The 11,888-nt window shown below is 39.0% G+C and overlaps 1 protein-coding gene across 5 annotated transcripts; it reads right to left on the bottom strand.

Moving 5' to 3' along the window:
• Positions 1–845: 845 nt before the first annotated feature.
• On the bottom strand, positions 846–11,888 carry fip1l1b (FIP1 like 1b (S. cerevisiae)). 5 transcript variants are annotated; one of them, XM_007551679.2, is made up of 15 exons: positions 11,586–11,888; positions 11,205–11,259; positions 10,528–10,606; positions 10,279–10,391; positions 9,033–9,097; positions 8,782–8,892; positions 8,184–8,314; positions 7,963–8,081; positions 6,794–6,896; positions 6,554–6,710; positions 6,367–6,448; positions 5,717–5,769; positions 5,167–5,356; positions 4,782–4,928; positions 846–1,418 (listed from the first exon to the last, which is right to left on the bottom strand). In XM_007551679.2, the coding sequence occupies exons 1-15, from the start codon at positions 11,662–11,664 to the stop codon at positions 1,271–1,273; spliced, it is 1,632 nt and encodes a 543-aa protein (XP_007551741.1). In that variant the 5' UTR covers positions 11,665–11,888; the 3' UTR covers positions 846–1,270. The 5 variants fall into 5 exon arrangements, with proteins under 5 accessions (XP_007551741.1, XP_016526838.1, XP_007551739.1 ...); XM_016671352.1 differs by having other exon boundaries at positions 846–1,415; positions 11,586–11,887; XM_007551677.2 differs by having other exon boundaries at positions 846–1,415; positions 5,143–5,356; positions 11,586–11,886.

Raw genomic sequence — 11,888 nt, forward strand, 5'->3', positions numbered from 1 at the left:
CATGTTTATGACAGTGTCATGACAGTCGTTTTCACCCCCTTCAAATAAAGTGTTACCACTATTAACATTAGACTGAATATGAACTAAAGTAATAACAAAATAATATCAAAAAATCTGTAACACTGCAGGTGAAAGGCGTTCTACTGAGGGTGTCATAAAGAATAATTTCTTTAGGTTTAAAACACACAGAGAACTGGAATAGTCACCAGTAAAGTCAACGTCAATTATTAGCCATGGATTTTAGTATTTAGTCCTGAAGAAAAATACTTTTTGAAGAGGAAACTAAGCATTAGAATAAGGAAGAAAGGAGATTTAAAATTTTAATTGTTTGTTGTTCTGGGTGTGAGATGGATCTTCCCGTTTATTTCAGAACTGCTGCTATATTTTGGATTTATGCACAAAAATCATGGTGTGAAGAACATTAAAAAAAAAGAAACTGTTCTGCTGATGTCAGAGAACGGTTAAACTGGTTTGAGACAGTAAAAAGGTAATAGTTGCTCAAATAGCTGTTTGTTAAAAACAAGGTATGCAAAATATCATCTCTGAATTCATAATGTGTCGCATCTTGAAATAGCTGGACTACAGCAGCAGAAACTCTATTGACGCCACTCCCACTAAGGACAGAAAACTTAGGTTACGGTTCGCACAATTCCCAAAACAGACTAACCAGAAAAAAGTCTTGACGTGAGCTGCGATATAAAATAAATTTAAAAAGTCTTTCTGTGTTGTGAAGCTCTTAGTCATCCATAACAGAGATAAATCACGGTGAGTAGACATTCAACATTTTCTTTATCCAACACTTCTGGTAATGTTAAGCTGTTCTAATAAATAAACAGACAAAGGCGACTTATCAAAAGTGTTTTTAATGGAACTTAACAGACAGCACTTTTTTTTCTTTTTTAGATGTCTTAATTTGGGACGAGAACAAAAGGATATCAAACCAACAATAGAAAAAGGTCGTATCAGACTGATGGGTCCAGAATATACAATGAAATCTGTGAGCGCGACCCAACTGCTGCCGTCATGCTCAGACGGGAGGTTTGGGCCAGGATGGAGGTGGGTGAAAAAACTACCGTTTACAGGGGGAAGATGAGAAGGATGAGCAGGTCTCCCTTCAGCTCCCGCTCTCCTCCGTCTATTCTGAAGTGATGGTGAAGTTTAACAAGAGGATGCAGGGAAACCGATGGAGAGCAGAACGACATGATGTATTGATCTCATCCCCTTCCCCAGCATGAGGACACATTGAGGACAAAGCAGGAGCTGGTCGTCGCTACTCCATAGCCTCCTGGTTCTCCTGATCTGCACCCATATCTTCACTAGCCTCTTTGCCCTCCTTGCTCCTCTTACTCTTCTTGTGTTTGTGCCTCCTGTGGCTGTCGCCCTCCTCGCTGTCGTGTCTCCGTCGACTGCTGCTGCTGCTGCAAGAAACAGAAGGAGGACAGAGTGAAACAAGGGCAAAAGACAGGAGGAAGGAAGAGAAATCAGAGATGGACAAAGATAGGTGAATGATCAATAAGACAACAGCGGGAGAGGGGACAAGAGGACAAAGAGGAGGCATGATGGGAAATTGATCGAGGAGGAGGTATCTGTCAATTAGGAGCGAGAAAGATGAGAAATAAACAGAAATTCTATTTTTTGCCAAGCCTTTCAGCTCAAACTTTTCAGATATTTTAAAAAGAGCTTCGACTAACACAAAGTGTAATCTACTGCAAGTGTCGGTAAATATTAAATCTATATAGTTTTATTGAAAAAGCAAAAACAATCAGCTTGCATGATGTGACATAAAAGACAGAAACTAAGAAAGAAAAATATTAGAGACGCAATCAGGTTTTTACGGAGCCCCTTAGGAGATATGGGGAAAATTTTCTCTTTTGCGTTCCCTCGCAATATGCTTACTGCAATATTGGCTGGTCTACCTTGTATATAATCACAAATGTCAATTTAAATTTTCAAATATACATTGATTCATTGATTGAGGATTTAAAGATCCTCAGTCAAAACTTCATTATTAACTCTTTGGTGCAAAAAACTGTTTGAAAATCGACTTATTCACTGCTTGTGTAAGGTTGAGATGAAACTGCACATGAAAACGGCCCTTTAAACCATTCAGTCAACCAACACAAAAGAGACCATCAAAACAGTCTCATTACACCGTGATCAAAACTCAGAAATAATCCAAACTGTTTGAATGTATTTTTTTATTTCTTTCCTTCTTATGAAAAGTTTCCGCTTACATCATAGGTTTGTGATGCATTTCTATCCTAAAGAAGATATAAAACTTCAGATATTTCACAAGATATTAACATGCATGGAAAAACTTTACGAAAGCCTTATAATGGCAGAAAGTGCGATGGCCACCGTAAGAAAGGCTTATAGTATTCAAATGTGCTGCATGAACTGATTAGCATATTATTGAGAGAAGGCAAAACCTATTGTGAGGTAACGCAAAAGAAAAAAAAAAATCATCAGGACATCCGTCTTTGTTTAATTTACATAATGTGTTTTGCTTGGTGATAGTTACTGAAAGTAATTCACTTTTCAATAATATCCTAATTTATTATTGGCCCATTAAAACAAAAAATCTAAACTTTTTATTAGTTCCATAAACACATCAGAAAACAACACTTTGCATTCAGTTTTGAGTTTAGATAACCTCACATTAAAGTTAGGGACACCAATGCTTTCATGCATAAAGAATTTGCTTTATGCTGGATTCAGAGCTGTAACTTTGAGTAACCTTTTCTTATTTGTTCACAACCTGCTTTATTTACTAGTTGAAATAAAACAAAATCAGAACCAATTCGATTGGATCAGACATTATGACGAAAATTGCAGCTTGCAGGTGAAAACATAAAGATAGCCAGGAAACCATATCGGTAAAACTCTGATCTGAAACCATAAAGTTTAAGAATGAACAGCTGTTCCTGAGAAAGACTGTAGGGTTTCCCCCAGTGTATTATAAGCCTGGCGGCCCGCCATGCTTTACTAGCCTCGCCGCCAGGCTAAGTGTTGCTTGTTTACATTTCAATAAAAAAAAAAAAGAAAAAAAAAACAAAAAGGCCAGGCTGCAAGTGTCTCTGTTGCTCTGAGCATTTCACTAGCAGAGCAGATTTATCCTTAAGGATAGATTTATAATAGATAGGTTTATGGTTTATGCATTTAAAGCCGACAGCGCGCGGACCAATCACACAGCTGGCGCCTCTGCGCTTTGCTTCGCGCGCTGCCGCTGCTTTACCTCAACAGGATCGCGCACGCCTCCTTTCACTCAAACTGGACACAGGCTGGCCTGTATGGATATTTACATCAACTTACTGTGAGGAATTATGATCCTTTGGAGAACTCTAGGTAAGAGTTTAAAACTCGCTGCATTAGCTCTGGTTGCACAGCTCTATGCGAACCGCAGGAATAAGTTGTAGCGAATTCAGAGGCGCGTTGTGGAGCGGTGAGAATGATTTATCTTTGTGAACGAACAATTATATGCAATTACACGCTGCCCAGCGTGTGGCTCTGTGTCTGTCTTCCTTGTAAAGTTTATGTCTGTGGTCCCGGTTGGCCGGAGCGTCTGTGGATAACGAGCAGCGCTAACCTGATCGTGCAGTTTCAGCCTGGTGAGGAGCTTTAACGCTCTCCTCAGAGTCACGCATCACGCTGATTTTATATTATTTTTAGTATTATTTTTTTGGTTACACAATGCATCAAACCATATCAAATGCGTTGTCTACTTAGAGTTAAAGTGCGCGGCCGCACAGAGATCTGAGAAACTCGTCAGACACGGTCGAGTCCCATAAACTCGACCAACCAGAATAGTTTCTGTTACGCTTATTAAAAACTCAACAGACACGAAATGGAACAACTACTAAAGCCAAATCTCCCGTTTGTTGCGCATCTCTGCGCAGTGCAGCAGATTTACTCGTTGTGCAGGGCCGGTCCAAGGCTGCATGAGGCCTTGCGCAGACTTAGGGGCCCGTCTAGCTGCTAAAATCATCAGCACCTCTAACAGCTTCTGTGTTAGTGAAATATGGGAGACAGGAGTAGTTTAATTGGCCAGCCTAAAAAGCAATAAGTTATAATCACAGTTTACTAATTTGTATTTGTAAATTCAAAGATTAAACTCACAGCATCAGATTGTTTCTATGGTAACAAAACAATCTAACTATGAATATTGTTCTTTGAAGTTTTACAAAATAAACTTGCCAACTCCTTAAAATCTTGCATTTAAATGTGAAACTATTTAAAATCTTTTAATTTATGTATGCTGAAACTGAATCAAGTTTAACAGCATTGATAATCTCAATAAACAAGTGTTACATTTATGTATCTGTGGTCTGTTTTAACATATTAGCGTTTATGGGGCCCCTGGAGCTCTTGGGGGCCTGATGGAGCCGCTGACTAAATTTGGATTAAACAGAAGTGCAAATTTGTTGTTTTTAGACTAGTTGCAGGTTTAAATAGCATTTCACTGGAGATGTTTTCTTGTAACATATAATTATACAGTAACACTTTAATATTTTCTGTCAACTTAACATCTTTTAATACAAAAACACTGTGGACCACTGGTGGACCATTTCGACGCCCCCACCGCCGGGCTTAGCAAGTTTTCTGGGGGAAACCCTGGACTATAATAAAGAAGGATTCAGGTTTATAATCTGAATAACTGCTTTTTAAGATGTTGTTCTTTTGCAGCGAAGAAACAAGGAAAAGTAGCATCTGAATGAAGAAGGATGAATTTAAAAATGCTACTGTAAACCAGTTAGCTCGCGCATGAGTGTGTGCTGGTGTACCTGTGAGACGACTTGCGACGTCCCTCCTCTTTCTCTCGGTGCCGCCTCTCTCTGTGTCTCTCCTCTTTTTCTCGGCTTGCTCGGTCACGATGGCGCTCCCCGTAACCACGTTCTTGGTACTCACGGTAGCGATACCGCTCCTCATCACTATGGCAACAGATTGAGAATTATCGTCTATCTAGATGAAAATTGTTCATCGAAATTGTGCATTTACTCATCTACATGGTTTCTAAAGTGATATTAAAGACACTTTTATATATGACGGTGACAATCAAGCACGTATCTCCATCTAAAGCCTGAGCTAGAATGATTACATGACAGTGAAATCCCCCCCGAGGTCGTTCTCCAGAAGAATACACACCCTTGTTGTATCTGTCCTTCTGACCTGGCGTAGCTCATGGTTGAGGGGCTGTGCTCCCTCTCTCGCTCGCGCTCATGCGTTCGCTCTCTGGGCCGCTCCCGCTCCTTGTCTCTCTTGTCTTCCCGACGGGGATAATAGTCCCAGGGTTTGCTATTGTCCACCATGGGGGGCCACGGAGGAGGCACGCCTCCAGTTAAGGGTGGAGGGTAAGCACCTGGAAAGGAAAAGGAGACGAGAGTTTGATGGAAATTAGATCCCGAAAACTGCAACACAAACGAAACACTGAGCTCCTTTAAATCAAGGCTAAAACCTTCCCCCACTTCCTTTTAGAATTGCTCTAGTTAATAATAATTGGAATTTTAATCAATACATTTGATGTATATTTGATGATGATGCGACAAAATGCAATGCTAATTGCTAGTTACATAATTGGTTATGTTTTTATCATGTTAAGCACTTTGAACTGCCTTGTTCCAGAAATGTGTTATACAAATAAACATAACCTTTATTCAGTTAATTATTTTTGATAGTTTTCTTATTATGTGATAAGGAGAATGCCAATTAATTTTTTTACCTTGAGGAAACGGGTACGGAGGGACAGTGCGACCATCGTAGCCTCCAGCATGGCTGTCATGGAAACACAGAGAAGGCACTGTGTTAGTAAACTGAATTAATTACAACACTTTATTAAACATGCAGTTCTTTATTTAAAAGTATTCTGACACAGATTTCAAAAAAAAAAAAAAAAAGTAGATTAAAGCTGCAATATGTAATTTTAAAAAAGGGTTTTCTACATATTTGTTTAAACTGTCACTATGTCCTTACAGTACAAGATGAGCCATAATCAGGGGAAGAAAAAAATAAAACACTTGGTCAGAAACAACTAATCAAAGAAAGGAGGAGGATTTTAGCGCTGTCAATCAACTTTGTGAATACGCTGCTCACACTCTCAACCTGGTTATCTCCTGCGCTACAACTCCTTACCCACAACAGAGCCTGCCATGACTACAAAGGCCAGTTAGCAAGGCCACCATTGACGACAACAGCTTCCACATTATTTAATGCCATATTGGAAGGAAACATAACTTCAGAGTTCACTGACTTTAAATTAAAACATGTTTACATAACTGAGAGCACATGACCAGCAGAAACATTAGCCCCCAGATTGTTCAGATATACAATCAATGCAGCTGCAATCAGGGCGAGTGTTGTCATGGACGTTACCTGTCCATCGTGGGAATTAGAGAAGGTGGAGGGCCGCTTGTTGGAGGGTGAAAACCAGGAGGAGGAACTGTGATGGGCAATCCTGTGAGGTTGAACAAGGTGGAAGAAGTAAGAATACTCAAAGCAACTAGTTTTCACAAAAAAACAAACAAACAAAAAACAGAATTATAGGAGAAACTGAACTCACTGGGTGGAGGTATAAGAGGAGGTGCAGTGCTGACGTTTGGTGGAGGAGGGAGGAAAGGAGGCGGGGGTATGTTCGGAGGAAGCGGTCCAGGGGGGAAGAAGGTGGGAATCTTAGCTGCGGCTGGTTCAGCTTCTGATGTTGAGTGTTCAGATATCACCTGTGCAACAACAGACAGCAGAGGGCGCTGTTAGCATGTCGCTCAGGTCTTTGAGAAGAAACTTGTTTCAGTTGCTTCTGTACCTGGATGTTGTTGCCCTCTAGGTTGTGTCTGCGTCGTCCCTCAACCCTGCTGATTGTGGCCGTCTGTCCACCAATCACATCAATAGTACCACTTGTCTTCCTACTGAGAGAATATTTAGAAAACATTAGAGGCAAAGCAGAACCCAAAACAACCAATGATTTATTATTTCCTGCAAAAAAGAAAACCCCATCAAGATGAATGATGATCGAATAAAACATGGAAATGTGACTTTTAGTTGACAACCAACATACCAAAAATCTTTATCTACTTCACAATTAAATTAATCAAACGATTAAGTCTGAACATTATTAGGTAAAAAAAAAATGCAAATCAACTATTTTTTATTTCTCAAGAAAAAAATGATGTTGATCTATAAAAATAAACCAAAATTTACAGAATTTCAATACATCAGGTGTTTCTCTCATAATGAACAAAAATAAGCCACTTTTAAATGCCAAAAACAAATATCACATTGAAGTTTAGATTCATTTTTTTAATTCTATTTTTCCAAGCCTCTCCTCCTTTCTTTCTGCTTCTAAAGACATATCAAAATCTTTTCTAATGTTTTCAATATATTGTTGAAACTACTCTGCATTGGAAACGGTGTTGTCTAATCTTAAGTCTTCTCTGGAGGCCTTTTGGAAAAATAAATGTTCTGCTGCTCACATTTTTATAGAACATTTACAGGTAATGAATAATGTTGATTTATTATTTAATATGTTGTAAAATCTACAAGATCCCTAAATTTCGATATGTTTAGTTAACAAAAAATATGGATTTTATGGGTTTTAATAACTTGGTATAATTTTGAGTCTTTTGCTTTTTTTTTTTTTTTACAATTTGTTTTTATATGTATTCCCCAGATTTACAAATAATAAGTTAAATAACAAAAGCCTAAAAGAACTGTACAGAATATGTTATGCAACCTTAGTTTAGGTTTATTTTATGCATTCTTGTGACTGACTTTCTGTTATAATGTGACATAATTTGTATTACCTCCAAAGAAATTTACTAACTATAATTACTCCAAGAAATTAGGTTTCAGATACTCTTGTTTCAGCAACTTTTAGCTTCTAGGTAATTAATCAAACCTTCATTTAACCAGGATAGAAGACTAATTGAAAGCACTTTGTTTTTGTAGCTCGGAACATGAAAGTATAGATGTTACCTGGTGATCTGACTGACAGCAGACTTGTACAGGCTGACAGGAGACGTAAAGTCCGTCTTGGAGGTGTGAACAGCCAAACTGGATACATCCTTTTCATTTCCTGTTCTGCCCTGCTGAACCTTTGCAGACAGCCAGAGAAAATCATAATCAGCTGAAGACTTTCACAGTACATAGAGTAACTGATGAATCTGAGTAAACTGGTAGAGGAACAAATGTCATACAGAGATCTTGCTGGTCACTGAGCCAATTGTAGAGACCTCTAGACCCATTCGCAGTCTCTTCTGTTTCTCACAGTAAGCCTTCCAGCTGTCCTCATTAAAACCATAGTTGAAATAGTCTGACAGATCGGCTCCTGCAAACCGAATCACAAAGACACCTTCTGTGAATTACAGCGCTAATAAACCTGGAAAAGTAAACAGGGATACGCATTTCAGCATGGTTTATTATGTGGCTGTAATAAAATATAAAGTGTATTTGAAAATGGATTAAGTTTACAATCACATTTAAAGACAGCACAGACAACTATAATGTGAGCACCGATACGTTTTCCTGAAATTACAGCCTGAATTATTTTAGCAAAACATGTGGCTGTAATATTTTAGATGATTTTTGTGATGAATCTCTCGATTGCATTTGATTTTTCCACACTGTTCTTCTACATCATTACAATAGTCCTTTCAACCAGTCATACATCACAGAAGCAGGGAGAAGATGAATGCATATATAATTAAAGAATAACCTTCCAAGTATTGCATTCAAGTAGCCCTCTGCAAATATGATATTGTGGTGATGATTGTGATTTGAGAAAGTTCAACAGACCTGGCTTCCTCCAGGGTTTCTCTTCAAAGCTCTCCATGTCCACCTCCAGCACAGGAACGCCATTAATGTTTCCTGGTGCGTCCAGATCCACACCCTTCACCTTTGTGGTTACTGAAAATAAACACAACATCTTAAAGGCTGTTTTCACAGAAAGGAAAGAGGTAAAACTGGTTTTACCTCTTTTCAGGTTAACTACAGAACCTAAAAGTAGTTTAACCTTTCTGTAGGTTAAACTACAGCAGGGTACTAACCTTGTCCATAAGGTCTGGATCCTGTTGTCTTTATGTTGAGGTTAACAGGGGGGGTGCCATATGTCCTGAAGAGAGAGAGAGAGAGAGAAAAAAAGATATGATAATGTGAGATGATGCTGTTTTCCTGCAGGATATTATAATATTGGTGAATGCTGTGATAGTCATATGACTTGAAATAAGAAACTAAATTAGTTGTGTATAAATTGGACATTTGTGGCTCTGCACTACATGAACACACTAAACAGAGATGAAATAATAGTAAGTGTGAACATCTTTCTGTTTGGAGCTCACAGCAAACACACGCATGCCCACATTATAAAGTCTATAAAGCTCCACTATTTTCAGCAACAGTAAGGCTTTCTTTTTATTTTAATTAAAAAGTTGCTTCTAACCAAAATCTGGTGCTGAAACAACTAACGCCTGACGGGAACGACACAGTTCAGTTCACCATTTTATGTGCTGGCTTATTCAGGAGAGCGTTTCCACCAGTTGAACTCTCACTGGGAAGGCGGGGTTAAACCCAAACATCTAACATGGCATCCATTGGTGCTTCAGCAAACGCATCGCACTGGAAAGTCTTGTTCTTGAAGCAAGCAGTGGCCGCACTGCACCCAATCGTACCGTACCCATCAGCAGAAACGAGGCATCGGTTGCTATTTTTTAAAAGACTCTTTATCTTCTAAAGCTTTTAGGTTGCATTTAACAAGTATTGCAAAATATATTTTAATATATAGAGCCTGAATGCATGGTGCTTATTTAATTAGCCACAACGTGAACACTGTGTCATGATAAGTTTGCAATGTAGTGCGTAAGAAGCCGCTGTCCAAAAATCTCCTTCAAGACTTGACTCCCTCAAACAGAGGAAATCACATGAAGTTGCTACCGAATGCTAATTGGATCTAGGTTTTATTTTCATAAACTTCAGAGCTTCCTTTTCCATATTTTATGTTACAACTTAACTCCAGTATGAATTGCATTCAATTTTCCCTCAAAACGCTACACACAACACCCTACAGTGACAAGAAAAAAAGTTATTTTAAATTTATTTCTGTAAATATATTAAAAATAAAATGAAAACAAACAAACAAACAAACAAACAAAAAAAACAGATGTATGTATTCACAGCCTTTGCCATGAAGCTCAAAATGAGGTTTAGCTGCATGTCGTTTCCAAAAATAATCCTTGAGATGTTTTGCAGCTTAGCTTAAACATAAATCCTCTTGGAAATATTCAAAGGAAAGCCTACGTGTATTGTGGTGCTCCAGTTTTGATGTCACCAATGGTAACTCGGACATCGTCGTCGTCATCATCGCTGTCGCTGTCGCTCTCCACATCCTCGCCTGCAGCTTCGCCTTGGGACTGAAAGCCCAGAAAAAAAACGACACGTGTAAAGCCATGAATGTTAATGCAAAGTCAGAAAGAAATAAAAAACAACAACAGTATCGGGAAGGTGAACAACGGAACAAAAGAGAAGGATGTGCCAGAGGTTACGTACCTCGGAGACCACTCCGTTGCCCGTAGCGTGTACATCAACAACAGCAGCAGCATCGTCTGTTGAAGTCTCAGCAGGTGCACTGCAGGTGTAAAACATAATCAGACACCACCATTAAAAATTAAACAACCAATGTTTTCTTAATGGATAGAGTTTTGAAAAGGACAAGATAATGATAGGTTAACTATTTCTTCCTCCCTGAATTTTACTTGTTGCAAAAAAATTCTGTTGAAATGCATAAACTACAGCGTTTTGTACAATCTGTAGATCAGGTTTCTCCAACCCCAGACCTCGATTGCGAGTTCCGCTGTCTTGTAACTGTAGGATGCATCTCTGCATATTAAGACTCTGCAAGTCAGTGAATTAAATAAATGATTAATAGAAAGCAGATAATTCGGCCTTTTGATGCAGATGTGTTGGAGCGGGGATGGATCCAAAACGTTGCAGGTCAGTGGCGCTAAAGAACAGAAGTTGCAAACTCCTGCTGTAGATGATGGCGCAATGACTGATCCTGGTGTAAATACAGAAGCTTGAACCAGCAATTTAACAAAAGTGTCAATCTGAGGAAGGGGAAAGGAAATCTTAGATAGAAAAATCTTATCTAATCCCTCGACTGTGTAAGAAGCAGTTTGTGAATGCACCAACCCACAATGATGTTTCTCTAGAGTAGAGTTTGTTACCTGGCAGCAGCATCCAGTTTGGGTTCTTCATCTTCCTCCTTGCTTTCTGACTCATCTGTAATACAGATCAAATAACAGTTTAGCTAATAAAATTACAGCAGTATTCTAAAAATAAAATTATAACAGCAAAAGACAGAGACTATTTACCATAATACGGTACAATCCTCTATTATTATTTAGTTTCAAAGCATGCTTCTGTTGTTGATGCTAAAGGCCCGAAGACCAAATCAAACAGTCAATGCTAGTTAGCTTCCAGGCTAATGTTCCGTTATTCTCATAGCACGGAGAGATAGTTACTGCTTAACGCTTCGTTACCAGAGCTGCAGAGACACCACCACGCGTCTCTAATTGATAAAGGGAGTTGTTTCTAGTCGTTTTTACCTCCATAAAGCCATTCCTCCTCTTCGTCACCGGCGCTGGCGTCAGTGGTGGCTGTTTTGTCCGCCTCCTCTCCAGACATGTTAAGCTAACGTGCACTTTAAACCAACAGCAGCCGAAGCAACAAGCCCCAAGTACGCTTAGTAACGCAAAAACACGAGCGATATTTATCCCTGAAACGGGAAAGTGTAGTTAAGAACCTAAAATATTACTTCTTACATTCATAGTAAACCTTTGGAAGTCAGCAAGACGCCCGGAAGAAGCTGCTGGGCCCGCTAAGGTCAGATTACTGGAGCTGAAAATCAC

This window comes from Poecilia formosa, unplaced genomic scaffold (assembly GCF_000485575.1).
Source record: "Poecilia formosa unplaced genomic scaffold, Poecilia_formosa-5.1.2 Scaffold43, whole genome shotgun sequence".
In the NCBI taxonomy this organism is placed as follows: Eukaryota; Metazoa; Chordata; class Actinopteri; order Cyprinodontiformes; family Poeciliidae; genus Poecilia; species Poecilia formosa.